Source organism: Paroedura picta, chromosome 6 (genome assembly GCF_049243985.1).
Source record: "Paroedura picta isolate Pp20150507F chromosome 6, Ppicta_v3.0, whole genome shotgun sequence".
NCBI classification, from domain to species: Eukaryota; Metazoa; Chordata; class Lepidosauria; order Squamata; family Gekkonidae; genus Paroedura; species Paroedura picta.
Genome location: NC_135374.1, coordinates 123,869,624 through 123,896,436, shown reverse-complemented (window position 1 = coordinate 123,896,436; position 26,813 = coordinate 123,869,624). Strand labels below are relative to the sequence as shown.

Genomic DNA, 26,813 nt, shown 5'->3' with positions numbered 1-26,813 from the left:
CAAAATCTTGGAGAAAACTCAAATACGGGCAATGTTTACTTTCCTGACTCTTTTTGTGATTGAAAAGCATAAAATTCTTGATTTATAGCTTATTTGGCATACAAAATAGGCTTATTTGGCATATGGAAGTTAAAAGTGTAAATATTTCTATTTTCCTTAGAAAAAAATCACAAGCATACTCATACTCAATAACTGAGAAAGAGTTGTGATCTGCTGTACCTGTGCTATCACAGCATAGATACCTTTCAATTTTGCCAGCTGTAAGTCAGGAAAAAGAAAAGTCGTAGAAGAAAAATTCTGTAATAAGTGAAAGAAAGCCTACTTTTCGAGTAGTGTCACAATAGGTAGAACAGCCGATATGTTTTGATATTAAGAAAACACTAAACTCTTATCATTATCATTAAACCTATTACAGCTTATCAGTTGCTGCCAAAATTATGTTTACACAAAATTATCTTGAAAATATTGCATATGTTTTAAATGAAAGAGGTTTTTTTGCAAATGTGTTGCCCCTAATTTTTCTATTGGGAAAACTGAAAAAGTCCTCAGAACTTTTCCACACTGTACATTTTAGAAAAAGTACAGTGCTTCAAAATCCTTCAATTTTCCCACTGAAAATTGAAAAGAAATCTCAAACTTCTTCTCACCATACGTTTACAGTGTGAAAAAGCTGGCCTTAAGAAGCATTTTACTATTCTAAAAGAGAAAATATCTCATAGGAATTTCTTTTCATTGCTTCCCCAGATTTTCCAGGGGAAAAGGCTGATGGTGGTGGTGGGAATTAGGAAGTGGGACATTTTCCTTGGTCCTCACATCTCTACTCATGAGCAAGAATTTCAGTGCTGTCACTCCCTGTGAGGCTGATCTAACAGCATGCAAATCTGTAGCTTCTATAATGAGTCTGACCTGTTCTACCCATGCAGTGACCTGGACTTGGGTAAAAAGGCTGAATAAATACAAAAAACAAATAGATAAAAACAGATTAAAAGACCTCCCTGAAATAATAGCCAGCATAACATGGAGAGGGGCTGTATTAGGACTTCTCATTCTCAGTATCAGTTAATTATTTTAGATAGGGAAGCATTTACAAATAATATCCTCACACTTGAAATATACTGTCCAACCTCCTTCTGGTGCATGTGTAAACCAAGCCTCAGACTAATGGCAACGGGATTCTCTGCTCCTACAGTGCAGGGCAAGGTGTATCTCTCTGAACAGAATAAAATGCGTGCAAGGCAAAGCAGCCCCCAATGCCACTGACTTTCCTTGGGCCTGCCAGAACCCCACCCACCTCTCTTGCTCCCCTGCCACTGATCAGCTGGCAAGCGGAGGGACTTCCTGGCAAACAAGGGACACAAACAAGGCCAACATTACAACAATGTCACCAGCACTGTGGGATGCTCTATTATTTCGGCAAAAATGGTTTTAAAAATATCAACCATGGAGTTTTTGCTCAAATGCCAGAGTGTCCCATGTGGTCAGCAATGCAACGACATCTTGTGACATCTCTGGCAAAGTTGCTGTGAACCTGGCCTCATTCCCCTCTTGCTGCAACCCTCCCCCCCCCCCCCGGGATCCCTTCTGGTTGCCCGGAGGGATATGGCAACCCTAGCTTTACTTAAAAAAGAGCAGATTCCTCCTACTCAGTGAGCCAGCACCCAGATCAGACTTCACTCCCCAATAGGCATTGCTCATTGGGTGTTACAAATACATACAGGCAGGAAATGCAGTTCAATATGGCTGTTTTAGGGTTGTGCATTTCGGCCGGCAAAGCAACCACTCCAGTCTGAGCTTTGGCCACCGAAGCACACAACCCTCACACTCACTTCTCCTTACCTTTCTTCTTTTTTGTCTGCTGCAGTGCTAGAGCATTAGGTGATTCGCCATGTGAGTCTTGGATCTGCTGAACCTCCACCACTTCTGGAATTCCATCCAGGGTGACCGAAACGTGCGTAATAGGAGCAATGTCCATGTCATCCTCAGCGCCACCAAAAATGTGTGCTTCAGAAAAACATCAGAGTCACAAAACACTTTAAACGTTCTGGAAGAACTGGAAGCAATCGAGTTACAAAAAACCAATGACCAGAATAGTCTACTGAATTTGAATGCATACTCAAGAAAACAACTAAAATGAAAATAAATTCCACAATATCTCTATGATATTTTGAAGATACTAAATGTAGGTACTGCTTTGAAAAACTACATTCAGCCAACTATTTGAATACTGTCATATATGTATCATGTACTAAAAATAAGGGGGAAATGGAAGGGGTTGGGGTGTTAAATCCTGCCAGACATAGGTCTGAATTTGGTCTGTGTAGACAATGCACCTCTAGCAGAATAGCCGCTGCCTGCCTCCCTCTCTCCTTTTCTATGAAAATCAAAAAAAATGAAAGCTGCTCAGAGAAACAAGCATGGGGGGGGACCCTCTGTGGGTCCATGGCAAGGAGGGGGGTGGGGCAGGCAGAATGGCAAAGGGAGGTCTGAGTGGCAGGGAAGTCAGATGGAAGAAAGAGGTCCCGGAGAGGGTAAGTGGGAGTTGAGCACCAGGGTTGTGGGTAACGGGGGGTAGAAGTGGGATTTGGAAGGAACAAGATTGGGGGGGGGGGAGAAAGGTGGCAGCGGGAGGAAAGGTTATAAAAAGAAGGCTGGGGCTAGGCATCAGGAGCTCAAGGACAAAACACGGATCAGTGAGAGAAGTTCCGGGTTCCCACTTGTTTTGTCCTGTTTACTCTTTTTTTTTTATGAGCCTGCTCAAACTTCTGAATCTCTAGGCTCAAATTCACCTAAGGGCTTCTGTGAAGCAGTTGTCTCCAAATTCTTTGCAATAAGCACAGCAACAATGGCTATAATTCTCCAGGAGCATAACTTGCAGTTGTGTGGTTCCTAGACCCCGGGTTACAAGTACTTGATTTTATTTATTTATTTATTTATCATGCTTCTATACCGCCCTCCCCGGAGGCTCAGGGCGGTTTACATTATAACAGAGAACAATACATAATTGATTGAGGAAATCAACGTAATCATAGAATCATAGAGTTGGAAGGGGCCATACAGGCCATCTAGTCCAACCCCCTGCTCAACGCAGGATCAGCCCTAAGCATCCTAAAGCACCCAAGAAAAGTGTGTATCCAACCTTTGCTTGAAGACTGCCAGTGAGGGGGAGCTCACCACCTCCTTAGGCAGCCTATTCTACTGATGAACTACTCTGACTGTGAAAAAATTTTTCCTGATATCTAGCCTGTATCGTTGTACTTGAAGTTTAAACCCATTACTGCGTGTCCTCTCCTCTGCAGCCAACAGAAACAGCATCCTGAATGAAACACTCTTGGCTTCCAAACAGATATATCCTTTGCTCTGAATCTACTGAAGGCTAAAAACATTTAAACTTTACTTGTTCAGTTCAAAATCTATATCCTGCCTTTATCCATAGCTCAAGGCAGCTTAAAGGTCATAGTTAAAACATTATAATTCAACAGCAATAGAGTAAAATCCCAAAAGCCCTCTGGAAAAATGCATTCTTAAGAGGAGTGAGGAAGTCAGTTGTTTATTGACCAATTAGGAGGACCTGAGTTTTCTTAAGGGACAGTAGTGATTTTTTTCTCTTGAATTCCCCATCTGGTGCAGGACATGTACCCTTTCCAAAAATTTATCTCTGGGATAGCAGATATATCTCAAAAATACAGTGGAGGGGGTAAAGTGAAGGGGTAATGAGCAGAAATTGGTCATTCCCTCTGGAATGCATAGTTGGCAGTATTTTCCTGCTATTTCAGCTGGGTATAAATAGCTCACCACCTCCTTAGGCAGCCTATTCCACTGCTGAACTACTCTTGACTGTGAAAATGTTTTCCTGATATCTAGCCTATATCGTTGTACTTGTAGTTTAAACCCATTACTGCGTGTCCTCTGCAGCCAACGGAAACAGCATCCTGCCCTCCTCCAAGTGACAACCTTTCAAATACTTAAATAGGGCTATCATGTCCCCTCATATAAAATGGCCAAGCTCCATTTTACCTGATAGTCTAAGTTAGCGGTCCCCAACTTTTCTCAGGTCAGGGACCGCCTCCGAAGAGCCGACGGCCCGGGTACTGCAAAAACGCGCACGCGCAATTGCTGCGCATGCGTGTTTTTGCCACCAGGTGGCGCTAACGCGCATGTGCGGCAACAGCGCGCATGCGCGTTTGCGTCACCGCCATGCCGGCGGCTGCGCCTGCCTCTTCCCTTCCTTCTTGCTGCCAGTGGGGGAAGGCAGGCGTGGCTGGCGGCGGCCCGGTACCGTGGCCTTTGCGTCCCGCCACTGGGCCGTGGACCGGGGGTTGCTGACCCCTGTTAGCGGTCCCCAACCTTTTTCCAGTTGAGGACCACCTCCGGGGTTGAGGGAAAGCCGCTGGCCCAGCCGCGCGCATGCGCGTTTGCACCAGTAGGTGGCGCTAATGCGCAGAATTGCTGTGCATGCGCGTTTTTGCCAGCCGGGGGCGCTAACGCACACAGCAGCTCCTCGCGTGTGCGTTAGCGTCCGCTGGCATGCCGGAGGCCGCGCCTGCCTCTTCCCCCCACTCTCACAGCAAGAAGCCAGCCAGGCCGTGAGTGAAGCGGCCGCTTTGGCAGTTGCTTCGCTCGGGGCCTGGCAAGCTTCTCGCAGCGGGGGGGGGGGGGTAGAGGCAGGTACAGTTGCTGGCGGCCTGGCACCGAGGCCTTTGCGGCCGGGGGTTGGCGACCCCTGTCCTAAATGACTCTTTTTTACTCCTATTTGTGATCCTGACAGTAAGGAAGACACCTCATCTGTAACATGCAGTGTATTGATGACAGAATACAAATTCACTTTTGCATCATCATTTGCATTGAGAAATACAACAGAATCTCTCTTTTCACTGATCTAATGATGCCATGTGTCGTCAACTTTGGAGGTGAAAGCAGGCCAGATAGTGACTGTCGTCCTAAGAAACTAGAGATGTATGTTTGATCTTGTAGTTGTTTTATTATGCTTCATTATAGGCTGTAGGCCGTCTGCCTCAGAGAGTGTTAACTGAACTGGTTAATCTCTGCAAGATATCATGTTGTATTCGTTTGGAAATCCTGTCTTCTCCCTCACCCATTATGGACTGAATTACGAGTTTATAGATAATTGCTTTCATGTTTAAGATGACATTACCAGAATGGAATTACAAATCAAGATTTAAGGGCTAAATTTATAGAAAGCTGTGTTTTGTTTGCAATATCATGGAAGGAGAAAGCTGATCTTGGCCTGAATTTTTGAAACACTGTCAAGAGTGATCCTTTCCGGAGAAAGGGTGCACTTTTTAAATTTTCTTTGCCCCTCCTGCCAATGTATAATAATTAAAAAATTATTATTAGACTGTGCTGTTAACACATGATTTCTGAGAATGGGTTATGTGATTTTATTTTAGACTCCAAACATTTCAAAGGGAATGATACTGATTAGGAGAAACGGATGGATGCCACATGGTCTGCAAACAGGTCCAAACAAAATAATGGTTATTTTTCTTCCAGCCTTTTCTATCTTTTATTATTTATTTTTTGGATTTATATACCGCCGTTCCCCCCCCTTCAAGGATCGCTGCCTTGTTGTGGCAAGGGGGCTTGCGTAGTTCAGTGAAGCTATGAGCTATACCGTGCAGGGCCACCCAAGACGGACAGGTCATAGCTGAGAGCTCTGACAAAAGGTGATCCACTGGAGAAGGAAATGGCAAACCACTCCAGTATCTTTGCCATGAAAACTCTATGGACAGTTCCAATAGGTATAACGATATGACGCCGGAAGATGAGCCCCTCAGGTCGGAAGGTGTCCAATATGCTACTGGGGATGAGCAGACGGCTAGTACGAGTAGCGCCAGAATGAATGAAGCGACTGGGCCAAAGCCGAAAGGACGCTCAGTTGTGGAAGTAACTGGTGGCGAAAAGACAGTCCGATGCTGTAAAGATTTTTATTCCATAGGAACCTGGAACGTCAGATCCATGAATCAAGGTAAGCTGGACGTGGTCAAACAAGAAATGAGAAGACTGAACATCGACATTTTAGGAATCAGTGAACTAAAATGGACAGGAATGGGTGAATTTAATTCAGATGACCATCAGGTATACTACTGTGGACAAGAATCTCGCAGAAGAAATGGAGTAGCCTTCATAATCAATAAGAGAGTAGGAAAAGCAGTCTTGGGATACAATCCCCAAAATGACAGAATGATCTCAGTTCGAATCCAAGGCAAACCATTCAACATCACAGTGATCCAGGTCTATGCCCCAACCACTGCTGCTGAAGAGGATGAAGTTGATCAGTTCTATGAAGCCCTACAACACCTTCTAGAAGCAACGCCAAAAAATGATGTACTTATCATCATGGGGGATTGGAATGCTAAAGTAGGAAGCCAAAAGATAACCGGGATAACAGGCAAGTTTGGCCTTGGAGTACAAAATGAAGCAGGGCACAGGCTGGTAGAATTTTGTCAAGAGAATACAATGGTCATAGCAAACACTCTTTTCCAACAACCCAAGAGACGACTCTACACATGGACATCACCAGACGGTCAACACAGAAATCAGATTGACTATGTGCTCTGCAGCCAAAGATGGAAAAGTTCTATCCAGTCAATAAAAACAAGACCAGGAGCTGATTGTGGTTCAGATCATGAGCTTCTTGTTGCAAAATTTAGGCTTAAATTGAAGAAAGTAGGGAAAAGCACTAGGCCACTCAGGTATGAACTAAATCATATCCCCAACGAATACACAGTAGAGGTGACAAATAGATTTAAGGAATTAGATCTGATAGACAGAGTGCCTGAAGAACTATGGATGGAGGTTCGCAACATTGTACAAGAGGTAGCAACTAAAACCATCCCAAAGAAAAAGAAATGCAAGAAATCAAAATGGCTGTCTGAGGAAGCTTTACAAATAGCTAAGGAGAGAAGGGAAGTGAAAGGCAAGGGAGAAAGAGAAAGATACACCCAATTGAATGCAAAATTCCAGAGAAAAGCTAGAAGAGATAAGAATGCCTTCTTAAATGAACAGTGCAAACAAATAGAAGAAAACAATAGAATGGGGAGGACCAGAGATCTTTTCAAGAAAATTGGAGATATGAAGAGAATGTTTCATGCAAAGATGGGTATAATAAGGGACCAAAATGGTAGGGACCTCACAGAAGCAGAAGAGATTAAACAAAGGTGGCAAAATTATACAGAAGAACTATACAAGAGTGAGCTTAACATCCCTGATGACCACAATGGGGTAGTTACTGACCTGGAGCCAGACATCCTGGAATGTGAAGTCAAATGGGCCTTAGGAAGTCTGAGCAACAATAAAGCTAGTGGTGGTGACAGCATTCCAGTTGAACTATTCAAAATCTTAAAGGACGATGCGGTAAAAGTGCTACACTCAATATGCCAGCAAATTTGGAAAACTCAACAATGGCCACAGGATTGGAAAAGGTCAGTTTACATTCCAATCCCAAAGAAGGGCAATGCCAAAGAATGTTCAAACTACCGCACCATTGCACTAATTTCTCATGCTAGTAAAGTTATGCTCAAAATCCTACAAGTTAGGCTCCAGCAATATGTGGACCGAGAACTTCCAGAAGTACAGGCAGGATTTCGAAGAGGCAGAGGAACTAGAGATCAAATTGCCAACATACGCTGGATCATGGAGAAAGCTAGGGAGTACCAGAAGAATGTCTACTTCTGCTTCATTGACTATGCTAAAGCCTTTGATTGTGTGGAGCACAACAAATTGTGGCAAGTTCTTAAAGAGATGGGAATACCAGAGCATCTTATTTGTCTCTTGAGAAATTTATATGCAGGTCAAGAAGCAACAGTGAGAACTGAACATGGAATCACTAACTGGTTCAAAATTGAGAAAGGAGTTCGGCAAGGCTGTATACTGTCGCCTTGCCTATTTAACTTGTATGCAGAGCACATCATGAGAAATGCGGGATTAGAGGAGTCACAAATTGGGATCAAGATTGCAGGGAGAAATATCAACAACCTCAGATATGCAGATGATACCACTCTAATGGCAGAAAGTGAAGAGGAACTAAAGAGCCTGTTGATGCGGGTGAAGGAGGAGAGTGCAAAAGTTGGCTTGAAACTCAACATCAAGAAAACGAAGATCATGGCATCTGGCCCTCTCAATTCATGGCAAATAGATGGGGAAGAAATGGAGATAGTGACAGATTTTATTTTCCTGGGCTCCAAGATCACTGCAGATGGGGACTGCAGCAAAGAAATTAAAAGACGCTTGCTCCTGGGGAGGAAAGCTATGGCAAATCTAGACAGCATCCTAAAAAGCAGAGACATCACCCTGCCAACAAAAGTGCGTTTAGTCAAGGCTATGGTATTCCCAGTTGCAATGTATGGCTGCGAAAGTTGGACCATAAGGAAGGCCGAGCGTCAAAGAATTGAGGCTTTTGAACTCTGGTGCTGGAGAAGACTCTTGCGAGTCCCTTGGACTGCAAGGCGAACAAACCGATCAGTCCTAGAAGAGATCAACCCTGACTGCTCTTTAGAAGGCCAGATCCTGAAGATGAAACTCAAATACTTTGGCCACCTCATGAGAAGGAAGGACTCCCTGGAGAAGAGCCTAATGCTGGGAGCGATCGAGGGCAAAAGAAGAAGGGGATGACAGAGAATGAGGTGGCTGGATGGAGTCACTGAAGCAGTAGGTGCAAACTTAAATGGACTCCGGGGAATGGTAGAGGACAGGAAGGCCTGGAGGATCATTGTCCATGGAGTCGCGATGGGTCGGACACGACTTCGCACATAACAACAACAACAACCGCCGTTCCCAACTGGGCTCACGGAGGTTTACAGGCAATAAAAGAATAAAAACACAATAAAACCCCATAATTTCCCTTAATAATATTGGTACTACAACAACTACAACAACTACTACTACTACTACTACTACTACAACTATTAAGGCGGCAGCGAAAAAACCACTATCTCACCCCCTCTTTCTCCTGCTCTGCCTTCCATTTGCTCCTAGGTTTTTTCAGACTTGATTATGGAGCACAAAAAGCATCTCACTGTGTACACCACTAATGCCAACAAGTTCAGACCTAATGCAATTTGATTATACTGATCTTCCTCAGAGGTCAATATACACACATTTGTACATAGAAATATGACAGGTATCTAAATGCAGTTCATGATGTTTTCTCAATGGTTACTCATTTTTGCTAAAGAAATAAAGCACATGCCTAAACCTCACAAGCTGAGAGCAACAGGGTTTTAAAAAGCCTGGCTCTTGTTTCCTTATTGTCCCCACAGCTGTGTTTCTGGGGGGGAGGCCTACTAAAAACAAATACAGGCAATCAGAACAACAAGAACTCTTAAGGAACTTCCAGGTAAGATCAGTCTCATTTTCTTCTGCAGAATACCCTGTAAGTCAGGGGCAGTCAAACTGCGGCCCTCCAGATGTCCATGGACTACAATTCCCATGAGTCCCTGCCAGCAAACCCCTGGTTTAAGCATACTGACCGCCTCTGGCCTTGAGCCCTCCCTGCCAGGTAGTGCATGCATGTATGAGAGCCCCCGCATGGGAGGCCATGGGCACCTACCACCGTCAAGGCCAGGGGTAGTCAAAGTGCGTCCCTCCAGATGTCCATGGACTACAATTCTCATGAGCCCCGGCCAGCTGGAGGGCCGCAGTTTGACTACCCCTGACACCCACACAGAAACATGTGGGTAGCCGTGTTCATGTCTGAGGAAGAGTGCTTGCACTTAAAAGCTCATGCCCTGAATAAATTTTTGTTGGTCTTAAAGGTGCCTCTGGACTCTGATTTTGTTGTGCTACATAGAAACAGTTTTTCTTTCCCTTGTTTGTGAGCTTCCCTTTCCAAAGCATCTGACTTTAATATTACAGCCACGTGTAATTTCTTCCATTTTTGCTTTTGCACAAGAATAAAGTCTGCTTAGATGTATTACCGTCAGCCTCACTGGTTCTCTTCTCATCCAGCAATGGATCCGGGGAATCCATATTGAGTAGGGCCTCAGCAGCTTCAATGGTTTGCATTGTTTCATCTCCATTATGACAGGATGCTTCAACTGCAAGTAAAGGGCAGAGAGAGGAGGCAAGGGGAGAGGAGGAATGAACACTCTGGCATGCCATACAGTGGTAACCTTTTGCTTGACTCCACAGGTGGAACCCAACACATAAGTACAGACTACTCAACTGAACAACTCAACAGCTCCCCATCTATTTTCCTCTGATAAAAATTCTCTGTCTTACTCAGTTATTTATGCACCTGAATTTCCACTTATCTTAGTTCTCATGTAGCCAAGAGTTGTGCGTAAACAACAGTTAAACACACAAAGCTGCCTTATACTGAATCAGACCACTGGTCCCGCAAAGTCAATACTATCTACTTAGACTGGGAACGGTTCTCCAGTATTTCCAGCAGAGTCTTTCACATCACCTACTACCAGATACAGGCAATTTAAGATGCCAAGGATTGAACCTAGGACCTTTTGCTTGCAGAGCACATCCTGTAGAATCAGCCCACCAAAGTCGGTATCATGAGACTGGCAGGGGCTTTCCAGCAGGCTCCCAAGCAGAGGTCTTTCCCGTAACCTTGTCCTTTTAAACAGGAGATGCTGCGGATTAAAGCCTTCTCCACACACCTTCTGTGTGCCAAGTAGATAATCTACTGCTGAACCATGGCCCCAGCTCCCTCCAAAGTCCTCAGTCATCAGCTTTGTCAGGCAACATAAGACCAAGATGGGACATTATTTGCTACATAGGAAACAGAGTATGGTTGTGCAAAGCCCTACTAAAGGCAAAGCAAAAGGGCTAAGGATTTTTAAAACACTGGAGCCATTAAAAAAAACAGAAATAAGAATTAATATCTGACAAAAGGAGCTTTCACACTCAAAATCATATATCCTGAAAATCTTGTTGGTCTCCAAGTGCTACTGGACTGGAATCTAGCTAATACATATGATAATCATTTACGGGGTGGTGGTTGGTCAGTTTAACAGATATGGGAAAATAGCTAAGTGGTTGAATTTTAAGGAATGAGGACAGAGTTAGTGAGCCCAACTGCTTTTTGGGCTCCAGTGAGTTTGTTTTTTTTTTGGGGGGGGGATGTTTTTTTGTTTTTGTTTTGTTGTTTTTTTGCTTTAAATCTGTAGCCTATCCCCGTCCCTACATCACAAACTATTTTGAAAGCTAAATAAATTTCCAAAACAGACTGAAAGATTGCCATTTGCCCCAGAATGTGAAAGTGACAGGAAGGAAATTCTGGTTTCTGTCATGAGCCCAAGGAGGGGCCCTGCACTTCACTGGCAAACCTGGCTGGCTGCAATTTTGTGAAGTCTTGGGACAGTCTGAACTCAGCTGGGACTGCCTCTATGTACAGCATCTACCTGGGAGTTAGGTGCTCCTTCTACAATAGACGGGAGATGGAATAAGCTACCAGATAGCAAGGGCTTGGACTCCAAAAGGCTTCCCATCTGTAAAATGAAAGCCAGGATGCCACCCCTTCCAAGTGGGTGGCAACCTGTTCACAGCCTGCTCTAGCACAGCAGCCTCTGCTCACACTTGCAAATGGAATGAACATCTCGATGGGCAATGGAGGGCAGAGAATTTCATTCGTTAAGTTTTAATGAAGGCCAAACTCAAGGAGAGAGCTATGGCTCAGTGCAGGGGTAGTCAAACTGCAGCCCTCCAGATGTCCATGGACTACAATTCCCAGAAGCCCCTGCCAGCATTCTCTGGCAGGGGCTCCTGGGAATTGTAGTCCATGGACATCTGGAGGGCCGCAGTTTGACTACCCCTGGCTCAGTGGGAGAACATCCGGTTGACAGGCAGAAGGTCCCAGGTTCAATCCCCGGCATCCGCAGTTTTAAAGGACCAGGCAGTAGCTGATGGGAACGACCTCTGCTTGACACCCTAGAGCTGCTCCCAGTCTAAGTAGACAATACAGACTTTGAGGGACGGGTGGTTCGATTCAGTATAAGGCAGCTTTATGCATGTTCATGTCATAAGAGTGCACATCTGAACATAGAAAACTGAAGGCCAGCAAACGGCTTGTTTAACAAGGGCCTGCTCACTTGTATTCCTTTACCCAACTCTGACTAATTCAGACACTCAATACATTCAGTTGCGATAGAGTGAAAGTTTCCAGGTTCAAGTCAGCAGAACCCCACCACTCTTACAAAGCTATCCTAGGGCAGAGCCACTCCAGCCTAAGCCCACGGCCTGAACCAGTCTCAGGCTGCTTGGATTTACATGGAAGATATGTACATTAAATCCTTCCCCACCATCAAGCTGCCTACCCTGTGAACTGCAGCCCCTCTCTGAGGACTGGGAGAGCCTCAACAACAATGGGGAATCCCCCCCCCCATAGGTGCTTCCAGGAGCCAGAAAAACAGCAGGTTCTACTTGATTCCCTCCACCCCAGTCCTGTAGCACGTCCTGCTTTCTGTCTTCTCTCAATCGTCAGAGAGCATTTGTTGGACAAATAGTAGGCTGTCCAGGGAAGGAAGGGAAAGCTCCAGTCCACTAACCTCTTTCCAGAACCCACCGTTTTTCCTGCTTGGGAATTAAGATCACAGGAGGAGGCCTTCCTGGCTGTCCCATCAATCAAAGAGGCTCGTTTGGTGAGTACATAATAGAGGGCTTTCTTGGTAGCTGTTCCACAATTATGGAACGACCTCCCCAGGGAGGTGCACCTGCCCTTCTCACTTACAGTCATCAGAAGGCAGCTGAAGACTGATTTATTTAGGTTTGCATTTAACTGAAACAGTCCTAAATGGTGATTTTTAAGTTGGTTTAATGTTTTTACATTTTTAATGCATTTTATTAATATTGTAAGCCACCTTGAGCTCTGTAGGAAGAAAGATGTGTATTTTGAACTAATTATTTGTCATGATGTCCGAAATGACAAATAACCATTCTAGCCCTGCCATCAGAGGCTGCTACACCAAAGAGAAGAGTGATCAGAGAAGGTGTCACAGAGTGTCAAGCAGCAGTGCATAAAAATGCTCCTGTAACAAACCTGTAAGAGTGATGTCATCATCTTCAATGATTTCTTCTTCTGCAACATCCAGTGAATTTTCTGTTATCATGACATTGTGTTCAGCCACACAGGATAAACCTGAGTAATTGTTCAGGAGATCAGCACTTGGTATGTGTTCCACAATGACAGCAGGAAAGATAGATGGATCACCCAGCTGTTAAATAAGGGTGGGGAGGGAGGAATCAAGTCATTCTGGAGCTACTCATCATGAATTACACCTACTCTCCACTTACAATGTACAATAGTCCTGGCTTTGTTTTTGGTCCTTCCCAATTTTGACAGCTTATGTCGCATCAGGACCAAGAAGACTGAGCGGAGAACGAGGGATGTTCAGGTTCAAATCACAGGTTAGTCATGACTAACTCTGATCAAACTCTGATGTACAGTACATAAAAATACACAGAACCAAAATACTTTATATATATTAGTTCTATTGTAAGCCACTTGGAACTGAAAGGAAGACAGGTGGCTATAAATAAATGTTGGTTTTTAAGGTGCCACTCACTGGACATCTATTTTGCTGCAACAGAGTAACACCACCACCCTTCTATGGCCTTTGCACCTAAGTGCTAGTACTAGAGGGTTCTGAATTGTGACACTGGACTGGCACTAACCCCAGTGCAATGCACACAGGTCACAAAGTATCTACACAGTCTGAATCCAAAAACCAATGAATATTTTCTTTTCAATACTTTTTATTATTATTATTATTATTTATTTGATTTGTATGACCGCCGCTCTCGGAAACCGGCTCGCGGCGGTTCACAACATTTTAATACAATACAATATATTAACCATTAAAATTCCCCATTAAAACCCCATTAAAACAATGACTAAGTCACAATGATGGCGATTAAAACTATTCCCGTACAGGCCCACTGGATGAGCAAAAGGGAACGGAGGATAATTGGGCATAGGATGGAACACTCTGGGGAACCAGGTCAGTTTAGTACTGGCCTCCCCCCTCCGGGGAGAGGGGTCCGATCTTTTGATACAACACTTATGTACACGTTGTCAAACACTTCATTGGGAGACTCGAGGTTCTGAAAATTCTCTCTCTCTCTCTCACACACACACACACACATACAGAGAGAGAGACCCCATCAAAAGTGAACAGAAAGTAGATCACAGTCCATTATCAGATCACTGGCTAACTTCTGGTGGAACATCACGCTTGGATTCTCCATTAGATGTTCTTAAAACAAAGCAGATTGTAAAACATTATTTCTGCGTTAGCAGTCAAAAGAGCCAGAATACATGTTTTCGCTTTGTAAATTAAAAATGCAATAAAGGCTCACTAGAAATTTAGACAGAAAAAGCCACAAAGGTAAGATTGAATTCAACCCAGCACTAGTCACTCTAAGATACAGAGACAAGGTTATTTAAATGCTTCGGTCACTCACTGGCCAACACACAACACTGTGTGTGTGTGTGTGTGTGTGTGTGTGTGTGTGTGTGTGTGAGCTGCCAAGTCACAGCTGACATGATGACCCCAGCAAGGGGCTTTGGCTTTTTCAAGATAAGTGAGGGGCAGAGGCTAGCCTTCGCTTTCCTCTGCAGTCTTCTTTGGTGGTCTCTCACCCAAGGATTGATGATCTGATGAGATCAGGCAGTAAGTACCAAGTTGCCTTCCCTCTCATATATACATTTGCATAAATACTGCCTTAAAAACACACCATCCTTTCCCTACAAAATGGCTTGGATATCAAGTCAACTTTCACACAGCCCCACTTCAAAGAGCAGCCTGCCAAACCCTCCCCCCCCCCCCAAAAAAAAGACCAAGTCCTGGGCAATCCACAAGGACAGCACACGGGAGGGCTATCAACAGAAACCCACCCTTGTCTATGCAGAAAACTTAGGTAGGATCCAAGGCAATATAGTCAGACGTCCTTCACATAGAAGTTCTCAGAAGTACAGTGGGTTGTTGTTTTTTTAACTATTATTTTCTGCTGACAGGACGTGTAAAGTGTAACGTACAAATCCCAATTATTCATTCCACAGCAAAAGGGGCGATGGGTGAGGAACTGACATGTGAGTAAATCTGCCAAGCAATTACTTTAGGGATACAAAGAGGGATACAAAGTATTGGAGAAGAAAGTGCACTGCAGTCCCTTGTTGCCCCTCAAACAAGCCAAGTACATTTCTCAATATGGTATTCATGGAGAAATGCTCTCCACCCTAGAATTCATGCCAATGATTATACATATTCCCCCTCCACATCACCAAAGCATTGTTTTAGCCTCACTTATCTTAAAATGCAAAACATCCCCACATTGTCCAAAATACAAGCAGTAGCCCTGGGTTGATCTAGACAGAAGGGCCAATGACAGCTCGATGCTACACCAACCAGGCTATCAGATGCCCCAGATGTGTTAATTCACCTCCCCTGCCCAAGGGGTAATACCACCAATCTGAGAGGGGGCACATGAGGTGTGGGGCCAGGAGAATGACCACTGGCTACTTGCTGAAAAGAGTCCTTCCCCTCTGAGGACAGGAGGACGTCTTGATTGGGTGATTCCCACCACTCTCTCAGAGCAGGACTAAAATTCTTCCTCTTCCTATCTCCTTGATTGGCGTCACCCATCCTTCAGTTTTGGTGTTCCAATAGCTACAATCTGAGCTATAACTGTACTAAACCAGTCAAAGGAGGTAACTCAACACTTAACAGGTAACTCACATCAGCAGGAGATGTATGAAAAAATAGGCAGAAGTAAGCTAAACATAGCATAACAAATATACACATACCAGTAGTATGCAGTAGGCTAAATAATTTCACAATGATGATGTATTGGGATGGGTAAGATGTCCTCCTGTCCTCAGTGGAGAAGGATTCTTTCTGGTGAATAACCAATGGTTATTTGCCCTCTGAGTCAGGAGGACATCTTGACTGGGACCTACCTGAGCAATGTGCTAATCCCAGGGTGGATCATTGTCATCAAGCTACATACCATGATGTATATATCCCTTCTGCAGAGGGAGCCCTGTGGCCTCCTTGCCAACCCTCAATCTCTTGTAATGCCTTTTCATGTCATGTTAGTTGCTGCACTCCTAAAGAAGTGGGACCAGAATGTCCAAATAATTCCTAATTCTTGAGTTATTTACACCTCAGCAATGCACTCATTTAAGCATGTGCTAACGCCAACTTAGACATTAGATCCCAGTTAGGAAGAAAACTGAGATAAGTTACTTGCCAGTTTCCTAATGTGTGCTGTCCCATAAAGCATAGAGGAAGCCCCATGGGTGTCAGCCTCTCTTGGACCTCCCCCGAACCATCCTGCCATGCCAGGCTGCTATCTCACAGCTGGAAGCTACTGCTGCCTGACATACACACAACCTCATAAGGATGCCCCCGCATCTGGGAGAGCCCGGCACATAAGCACAGGCACCACCCCAAAGGATCTACCCCCAACATAACCACCAGCTGTGACAAATTACAAAACAGCAACAAAAGTTCTGAAACAAAAAAACAAAGAACAAACATCCCCATATACAGATCAGGAAACTCCCAAAGCTGAAAGTCATGGGTGGGAGGGTGGGAATGATGCAGTGGCAGTTATTTAAGATATTAAAAGAATGTGAGCTATAAATTTCACGTGGTAAACACGATCTCTGTAAGCACTGGCCCGCATGGAAGTAGACTAAAAATGCAACAGAAATGTACAAGCCAAGTGAATCAAAATGCACCCTGCACTATGGGCCTGACTTGTATATCTGCAGTCACCAAGCGCAATGGGCAGGGTGAATGCCCTTCTGAAGAAGGCAGCATAATCCAACTGGTCAGTTTCAGATCTGGCAAGCCTAAAGCCGTAGGGAAGGGAGGTATAAAAATCTAAATCAATAAATAATAGGAACATGTGTGCCATGTGCGACCTGCAAGTCCTGAGCCCCAATAGCCCCATCTCTCAGGTCACTATGTAATGCAGCCAGCATCATATTGCTGTGGAAGACGCGCACGCACACACACACAGAGTCAGCATGAAGGTTGCCCTAAATAATAATACCTCAAACTAAGGCTGCACCAGACTGTGATCTGCCCAAACAAATCCCACAGCAATGCCACTGAAATGGACTTCCTGGCATCAGATTATCAAGGGGGCCTGATGCCGTCAAGGCTAGGAAGAGTCCAGGTTCCGCCACCCCTGCAGCCCACAATAACGAGAAAGACCCATAAGATGAACATTCAAACTCCTGACAATGAAGCCATCTGCCTGCAGCTGGGCCAGACAATGCAGAACGGTCTCCTAGTCAGGAAGCAGCAGAATCCCCAGGAATCCCCAGGCTTGAGTGCCTGCCAGATATTGAGCAACTGCAGCCTCATACGCATGAAGAGCTGCTGGAGCCAAGAATCCCGCCAGGCTCTCTCACACGTCTCTCCATGAAGACTCCATCATTCTTCCAGGAACAAGTTTCCTACAAAAGCTGAACTCATCCTCCTGAAGGCGAGACTTGGGGTTGGCGATGCCCCTGCCTGCCCCTGCAGGGAGCTTAGTGTTAATGATATTGCAGCAAACAGGTAAGCACCAGTCGACAAACACGGCACGGGACCCGCTCAGAGTGTGCACAGCTCGTTAACTACCCCAATCCCTGCCTGGAATCACACCCACAAACCACTTTTCTGCCCCTAGACAATCCCTGCCAGAACACCACATCTGACATAACAGGGAATAGCTCCAAAAAGAGCAAGTCCCGCAGGCAAAGAAGAGGATTTCCAGCAACTGAACATGCATGGTTGTGGGTTAGCCTGTGTTCCAGGGAACAGACTGGCCCTGTAAAAAGAAACCCCCTGGCTCATGGAAACAGGGGCTGAATAGCCAAAGACGTATGAGAAATTGATTTAGCTGGGGCACGAAATAAGCACCACGTGTTAGCCTGCAGCAATCCTGTTGCACCCCTGGCGCTATGAAAACTGGGCTGCAGACAGAGCTGACTAAACAGCTGTTGCCGTCTCATCTGTCCCCCAGCACAAATGCCCATGGCCACAGCTGAGGCTGAGCAAATCATGACAGAACTGTTCTGTGATATCAGCCCAAACAGGCCAGTGAGTATCCCAGACCCACCCAGCCGACTGCATGAAGGGGCATGGGGACAGACCCAACACATCAGATTAGAGTCTGCCCTTAAGCACTGCACCAGGCTGGATCTGAGCCCGAGGGCCACTCAGAACGAGGCAAGTTCTTAAAGAGATGGCAATACCAGAGCATCTTATTTCTCTCTTGAGAAACCTATATGCAGGTCAAGAAGCAACAGTGAGAACTGAACATGGAATCACTGATAGGTTCAAAATTGAGAAAGGAGTTCGGCAAGGCTGTATACTGTCGCTTTGCCTATTTAACTTGTATGCGGAGCACATCATGAGAAAGGCGGGATTAGAGGAGTCACAAATTGGGATCAAGATTCCAGGGAGAAATATCAACAACCTCAGATATGCAGATGATACCACTCTAATGGCAGAAAGTGAAGAGGAACTAAAGAGCCTGTTGATGCGCAAAGTTGGCTTGAAACTCAACATCAAGAAAACAAAGATCATGGCATCCGGCCCTCTCAATTCCTGGCAAATAGATGGGGAAGAAATGGAGATAGTGACAGATTTTATTTTCCTGGGCTCCAAGATCACTGCAGATGGGGACGCTTGCTCCTGGGGAGGAAAGCTATGGCAAATCTAGACAGCATCCTAAAAAGCAGCGACATCACCCTGCCAACAAAAGTGTGTTTAGTCAAGGCTATGGTATTCCCAATGTATGGCTGTGAAAGTTGGGTCATAAGGAAGTCCGAGCGTCAAAGAATTGAGGCTTTTGAACTCTGGTGCTGGAGAAGACTCTTGCGAGTCCCTTGGACTGCAAGGCGAACAAACCGGTCAGTCCTAGAGATCAGCCCTGACTGCTCTTTAGAAGGCCAGATCCTGAAGATGAAACTCAAATACTCTGGCCACCTCATGAGAAGGAAGGACTCCCTGGAGAAGAGCCTAATGCTGGGAGCAATCGAGGGCAAAAGAAGAAGGGCACGACAGAGTATGAGGTGGCTGGATGGAGTCACTGAAGCAATAGTTGCAAACTGAAATGGACTCCGGGGAATGGTAGAGGACAGGAAGGCCTGGAGGATCATTGTCCATGGGGTCGCAATGGGTCGGACACGACTTCGCACCTGACAACAACAACTACTTGAGGTGGGGAGGAGCGTTGGGTGTGACACTTCACTCTCCACCACCTGAAGGAGTCTGAAAGCAGCACCTCCTCTCCCCCCAACAAAAGCCCCGTGAGGGAGGTGGAGCTGTGAGAGCTCAAAAAGAAATGTCCCAAGAGAACAGAAAGCTCAAAAAGAACCCAACAAAGATCCAAACGTGTGCACTGGAAACTGATCAAAACCAGCTCCCGGCCTACTCCCTACCCCTGCCAAACCTCTCCAGACCGATGGCCAAAATTCAGATGATGGAAAACCACCAAGGAGTTAGCGGGCAAGATCAAGGAGGTCACAGGTAAGATCGGAGATGAGCTCTGCAGGATGTGAGCTCTGCTGAAGCAGTGAGTGCAGAGGAGAGGGTGGGCATCCAGGCCGGCCCTTTCTTTTATATCCGGCCCAGGACAACCATCCTGGCCAAATCCCGCTACTTGTGATCACTTGTTCCTGCCAGGCTGCGGCTGAGCAGGAACGAGCCACTCTTCTCCTGCCAGGCTCCCCTGCCTGTGCATTGGCAGCCGCATGCCTATGGCAGTGGCCGCGGTTTCCGTACGTGTGGTGCCGGGGTGAGCACTGAACTACTTAGGCTCGGCTCCAAAGCCGTACCTGCAGATCACTCCTGAATTCCACGTGGCAAGGAAGTCTTTGCTGTGCTTGAGGTGAAAACACAACTGCTAAAAGGAAACCAAGGAGCCACTTTGATGTGTCACTGTGACAGCCTCTCAAACTTGGTATTAGCCAGAAAGGCTAATTAACAGAGAGCGATTCTGACCTTGGAATCCAGGCAGTCCCAACAGAGCGAGAGATGAACTGAAACACACGGACGGCCTCAAGGATGAAGCCTGCTGACTCACTAACCAAACTGCAACCAGGAAGGCAGGGACCGGGTCCACTTCACGTCTGCTGCATCCCAGCCAGCTATCGGCATTGTAGTTAGGGGGACTGCTCAAAGGAAACCTATACAAATATTCTCAGCATAATGAGAGAAAGAATCTAATTTGTTATCATTGCTTTTGTGACTGGTACTGTGTGATGGCATAGCGGGAAAAGACAAGATATGCCTCGACTGGGGAAGAGCTCCTTGGTTCCCCTCAGTTACTTGGGGTTTACACAGTCCTGTTGGGGGATGTGTTTGTCCAAGCTGGTCTGTAATTTTGCCATGGTTTCTGATCATTTGCTGTCTAAGAACCTAATTGCTGTAATGTACACAAGTAGCCTCTAGGGGGGCAAGTTACTGCTTTGCAGGCCTTTGAGTTTCCGCCCTGCAGGGCTCCTGTAGAGCAGAGTAAGCTGACGCAGAGGCCAACTGCAGGGAGGCCCAGCCAGAGACAGAATGGGCCAGAGAGTGAAATAGAAACCTTTCTTGAGTCGAGGCAAACTGACTTGTTCTGTTGCTCACGATAGGGCCACAAACTCAGCTAAAAGTATTAGTGGTCTTTGCTTAAGGCAAAAGGCCTGTTCTCTTGCCGTAGCCCAATCTAGTATGTCCCATACCAGGAAGTGGGGGGAATGAAGGGCAGCTTGGGGGTTACATTCCTGTCTGGGTTTCAACATTGGCTCGGCCTGAGGAAGTCCTGGGCTGCCCTTGAAAACTGCGCCTCCAACGGTTCAGTTGCCATGCATTTTGGGGCATGCTGTTGTTAGGCTCTGGATATATATTTTGCCACCTGGATATATATAATGTTAATGGGGGATCAATAATTTAATGTATTTTACTAGCAAGAAAGCCCGCTGCAGGTTAAATGCAACAGGTGCTAGTGGGGAGATTGGGGGGGGGGGGAGGCGGCGGGGGCGGGGGCGGGGAGAGGCAGCTCCGGTGAGGCGCAGAGCAGCCTCCATTCCCCTCTCTCACCTTCTTGGGCAAGGCAGTGGGGTGAGCGCATGGTGGCCTTGGGGCTGGAGGTCCTCAGTGTGGCTGCCGCCACCATCTCACAGCCTCAGGCGGCGCCTCGCAACCTCTGCTGGGCAGCCTCCAGCACTGCCTCAGAGCCTCCACCAGGCAGGCTCTGCCGCTGCCTTGGAGCCCATGGCATCATCTTAGGGCCTCACTGCATTCGTTCCGGCTGGGTTTTGGGGGTGGGCGCTCCAGGAGCCAGCCCAATCCAGGTGCGGATTGGTGCATGGAGCAGAAGCAGTGTCCGGACACCAAGACACCGATCCACCCATAATGGCTCTTCTCAATTATGTAAGAGCCACTATGTGGTACAGATGTGGAGTTTCATTACTATGTAACCCACCGTGAGATGGCTTGCCGATAGCGGAGGGTAGTAAATAGAATAATAATAATAATGATTGCTCCATGCATTTTTCAGTCATGGTGGCCCTAGAGGGCCTGACCACTGACAAGGTCTGCTCTCAGCAGCCTTTTCCTTGGTTAAGACGGCCCGAGGGGGGCCACCAACACTGTCTGCTCCATGCAGATTTATACTCAGTCAAGGTGGCCCTGGAAACAAGACCCCAGCCATTAACAGAGCCTCTAATATCAGTCCCACAAAGAGAATCGGCATCGTTGTGCTCCTCCATGGCCATTCCAAGCAGCTGAATAGCATTGCTATTAATTGGGTTAGAGAAAAGGGCCACTGTGGGAAAGGAGCCCTCTGCTCTCTTCACGGAGCCTAAAACTAGAACAGAGCAAGGCGTGGGAGGACAAAGTGCAGAAAAAGGACTATAGAAGTAGTGCATATGGCATAAGGCAGGATGGAAAAGAAAAACTAAGGAACAGATAAGCAGAAGACAGTAAGCCTACTGATCTAGCTGCTCTCCCTGTCGAGGCAGCAAAAGAACTGGAGGATGGGAGATGGCCACCAAGGAGACAGGAAGAGGAAGATTTTTAGTCCTGCCTTCCTCAGAGAGTGGTGGGAATCACCCAATCCAGATCTCCTCCTGACTCAGAGGGAGAAGCAGCTCTATGCCATGCCAGAGTCTACTCACCAAGGGGCAGGCAAGCAACGGTTGTTCCTTACCCAAATGCTCTTGGAAGCTTCACATCCAGAGATGAAACGCCATCCTTGACCAGAACTAGGAAAGGAGGTGCTTTTCATTTCTTCAGGTCAGAATCCAGGAACTGGCCATTTTCTGCCTTGCTAAAACCATGGCAGCTGACAAAGCAGGCAAAGAGGAAGGGAAGGCGATTTTAAGTTGCTTTGACACTCCTTTGGGTATTAAAAAATGGAGTCCAAAAATACAGCTCTTCTTCTATTTCAAACAAATAAAATAAAGAAAACCAAACCTTAACTAATTAAGCCTATTTCTTCAAAGAGCCCCACAAGACTATATCCAAATGGCGAACACGGATGACTCTCCCTCCCAAGAATGCTATTTATAGAGTCTATTCTCACCTCTCTCCTCCCCCCTCACCCGGGCCAGGTGGACCTTGCCCAGAAGACAAAACAGGCACCTCCAAGCTACCAGCATGATGCTCCTTCCCACAGATTTAAACCAGGAAACTGAAATCTACTGTAATGAAAAAAAGCTGACCATAATGCAGGAAGAACATGGCATTAATTGAGAAACATGGGATCTTAAAGCCACCAAAGTTTTGTTTTCTTTTCATGAGAGACTATCACGTTGGATCCCGTTCTACTGGATTTCCCCACCTAAGGTTGACCTGGTGTTTATTAGCAACCATGTTGTTCTCCAGTCCCACTCTTTAAATGCCTGTCTGTTTCCCATGTGCAGAGGTGCAGTATGCCATAGATGGTCCCATGCCGTAATGTCTCTGAGAGGCCATTCCATCCCCATTGACTCCGTTAACAAATGGCTTTTTTCACAGGGAAAACGGTGTCTGCAGCAGCCGTGTGGAGAGCTGCCACTGGGAGGTCTTGACCTGACAAATGGATTTCCGTAATATCCCTCTCAGAGGCATCCTTCCAGTTCCCCATGCTCCTTGTCAGGTTAGAAATCTACAGATACAGCAGCAAGCCTATTCTCAACACGATTATCAGGGACTTATTAGTTTTGTGCATCTCTATGTGCATGGGCAGGAGTTTTTATAGGGTTTATAGGGTTCTCTGTGTGTCTTGGTAGGGGAATGATCTATCTATAAGGACAGCAAATAAGCAAAATTGCAGACAGAAGGATGAAGGAGAAAAAAACATCTTACTAACAAATTTCATTGGCATAGTATTACATGATATAAAGCCGGGTACGAAGCCTCTATACCACCATCCTAATTTAAATGCTTTCTGGAATAAAATAATGAAGGATGCACATATTTTATATACATCTAAGTGCAGCTGCTACATGTCTATTTATTATATTTGTTTCATTTATACCCTGCTTTTCTACCTGGTCAAGAACCCAAGGTAGCTTACAGCATCATTCTTCTTCCCTCACTGCATCCTTGCAACAACCACCCTGCAAGGTAGGTTAGGCTGAACATGTGCAACTACTAGACCAAGATTATCAGGACACTACCAGGACAGAGGGGGGACTGGGTCTCACCAATCCTAGACCGAACCTCCAACCACCACCCCTCACTGGGTCCAGAACCTGAGTCCAAAGGTCCACTCGGTCATTAAGTTCACTGAGCCTCTCGATCTCTCTCAGGAAAAGCTAACAGCTTTACACGTTTTTTGTGAGGATAAAATGCAGAAGGGAAGAACCACGGACACACACTGAGTTCCTAGGAAGGAAGTCAGGAAAAGGTGTTGACAGACGGCAACAGAGATGGATCCATTGCTTGAAGCTGTGCAAGAGGAAAAGGGGTTTCAGAGGCCTTTCGAGGTCTTTACAGCCCCCTGCTCAATGCAGGATCAGCCTAAAGATTTTAAATAGATATGAGCAGGAATTGATTCTTCCTTCTTCCAACACTGAACATCATCACAGAAATGAAATTATTTTACTTTATGAATTTGGTATCCCATTTATGAAAACCAGGAAAGTTACAAGCAGTATCCAAATTGTACATGGTTTTGAGAGCCTAACTAATACTCAAATAATAAAAATGTGGTCAAGACTCCAAGCACGGACAAGAAGCAGGAATCCTGTGGTGCCCAGGAAGAGTCCCCAAGTCTGGAATGGCCCAGTCCCTGGCTGGAGCTCGTCATTCTGTTCAGGATGAAGAGCCACACCGGAAAATGTCTGGAAGGCTTGTGTGACTGCATGTAAGAAACCTCTTTTAAACGCCTTCTGTGGCTGCCATGCCACAGCCGGTGGATATAGGGCACCAGTCCCACACATTTCTTTCTCCTGAATCTCAGTTTACCGCCTCATTAGAAAAATAAATCAAAATGAAGGTTTGATGGAAATCACGAGACTTGAAAATCTGTGGGGTTCATTTGTTTTCTGCATGTCACACTGCACAGCAGGAAACAACAACACAGAGGAGGCCTAAGTGCTGGGGGAAAGGGAGGAAATTTTAAGAGGAGAGAAAGAGAGAAAATCCAAGAATTCTGTGGTGGCAGCTGTTACTGAAACAACACAATTTAATCTACCCAGACAATCAGATCTCCAGAGACCAATCAGAAACCCTGCTGGACAGTGCCTCACCTGGCCCCACCCACTTTCTAAAAACACTTGGTGGTAGGGATGGGCATGAACTAGCTCATGAGCCCCTGAGCCAATATTCAGGGAAGGCACCTTCCACAAACATTTTCTGGATTTTGGTCTGGTTCAGTTGTTTGGGAGCATTTAAACCTAACAGCTGAGCAGGGGAAAGTGAAACCAACTGATGAAATGGGTGCCAGCCATGTAAATCTGAAAGGTAGACTGGCCTTGTTGTTAGGTTTAAATGACTGACAGCCATTTCACTGGTCCATTTCCCCCCCCCCCCCATGTGAGGGGGAAAGCCAAATAATCTAACATCAGCAAGTCCACCTGAGGGAAAACTGAGTCGCAAGGCAAGCTGCAATTAGGAGAAAGGGGGAACCAAACTCACCAGTCCAGCTTGGTTTGGGTGGGGGCCTTTTAGCTCAGTTTTGGGTTTAGTTTAGGATTTTTTAGGTTCATGCCCATCCCTACTTGGTGGACACCAGTTAAGGGGTTGGTAGGCACAATGAAGCACATGGAGGTCCATGTTGGAGACCTCTACTGTAAAACAAACAAGAAATAAATATTTGATTGCAGCTTAAAGAGAAACAAAATTTAATACAAAATAAGAAAATACTTATTTTCTGAAAAGCGGGCCTAACATTGCCTTGCCCTATACTGTGCCCACAAATAGGTAAGAGTTACAGTGTAATCCTAGGCAGCGTTACTCCATTAGACCCATCTTAGTGGGCCTAGACTAGAGTAAGTTGTAGTACAGTAGAAGTAGCCTTAAAAAAGCCATCCTCTGCCACCAGCAGCGGTAAATGGCATTAGTCTAGTTGACCGGTTTGTTGTAAAGATTACTAAAACAATGCATGCAAAGCACTAGGAATATTCAAGGAACGTAAGTTCCAAGGTAACCCTTTAATAGAAGTAACATAATTGGGTATAGTTGGGTGGCTGTGAAGCAACAGAATAAAATTTGAATCCAGTGGCACCATTAAAACCAACATGGTTTACTCCTGGGTATGAGATTTATATGCTTTTGTGATATTCGGAATCAAATTTTGTTGGTCATAAAGGTGCCCCTGGACTCAGACCCTGGTCTATAGCCTAGCAGAAAGCTCAGAGACATTCCAAAGAATTTGCCTGCTCTCCTTTGTGGAACCACCTCCAATCAATGGTTGGTTATAGAACCACAAGTACACACACATTTAAACAACTTGGATCTTGGACAGACTGGTGATATTAAGAGAGAGGGCACTTTCTGTGCCATATCAAGTCTGTGATATTGAATCTTATATGTCCTTAAGGCAGCATGAGTGACAGTTAGGAAACCACAGAAGCACCAAATGCTGCAGGAAACACAGTTCTCCTAACACTCCTTTCAATTTTTCTATAACTTCAACTGCTGGGAGCGCCTTGTATGCATCTTTCAGTAATCATTATTACAAGGTATAATTATCCCAATATCGTGGGACACATGCAGGGAGGTGCGAAGGAAGAGAAGAAAGCAGAATGAAATGCTTGCTTTCCTTTCCATTACCTTCTTTCTCTTTAAAATAATAGGCCAAAAGAAGAGCAAGAATGTGACTAGATATCTTTTTTATAGGATAGCACTCTTGTCATTTCCAGAAGGAATCATATTTGTGACTTTGGTTTAGCTAACACAGGACAGGATGTGGAAAATGCTTTTCCAATGGCACCCCGGAGTACACATGAAATAAACTTTCTCGGTCTGAGAGGTGCCCCTGGACTCAAACTGTGTTCTTTTTTAAAAAAAATCCAGTGATAGATAAAGCCCACCAGTGCCCACATGGAGGGAGGGTTGGCCTCCAAACAGAGACTGAGGAAGTAGATACAAGCTACCCCTGAAATTCACAGAGGCAGCTGGCCAAACTGCAGCATGACTGCATTAAGAGTCATGGCTGAGAGTTTATTTCTGATGTTCAGGGTCTGCTTTTCAGCCTATGTTTTCCATAAACCCCCAATAAAATCACACAGGGCTTGTCTGCAGTTGCCTTGGAACAAGCCAGTCTCAGCCTGCCTGCCCCTCCTTTCTTGAGGTCTGAATCCCAACAGCACATGAGCCAGAAGGGCTGGGGAGTAGTGAGTGATGTCATCACAGGCCCAATCAATA

General features: G+C 45.7%; 1 protein-coding gene across 8 annotated transcripts in view; it reads right to left on the bottom strand.

Annotated features, from left to right (window-relative positions):
• ELF1 (E74 like ETS transcription factor 1) overlaps window positions 1–26,813 on the bottom strand; it is a 97,931-nt gene that overhangs the window by 20,868 nt on the left and 50,250 nt on the right. For 4 of the 8 annotated variants that reach the window (XM_077344091.1, XM_077344093.1, XM_077344094.1 and 1 more), the window contains 4 exons: window positions 22,168–22,302; window positions 13,010–13,184; window positions 9,936–10,055; window positions 1,837–2,001 (listed from right to left, as the gene is read on the bottom strand). In XM_077344091.1, coding sequence (XP_077200206.1) covers window positions 1,837–2,001; window positions 9,936–10,055; window positions 13,010–13,184; window positions 22,168–22,245 — 538 coding nt within the window. In that variant the 5' untranslated portion in view covers window positions 22,246–22,302. The remainder of the gene's footprint in view (window positions 1–1,836; window positions 2,002–9,935; window positions 10,056–13,009; window positions 13,185–22,167; window positions 22,303–26,813) is intronic. The other 4 variants (XM_077344095.1, XM_077344096.1, XM_077344098.1 and 1 more) reach the window with 1 other exon arrangement.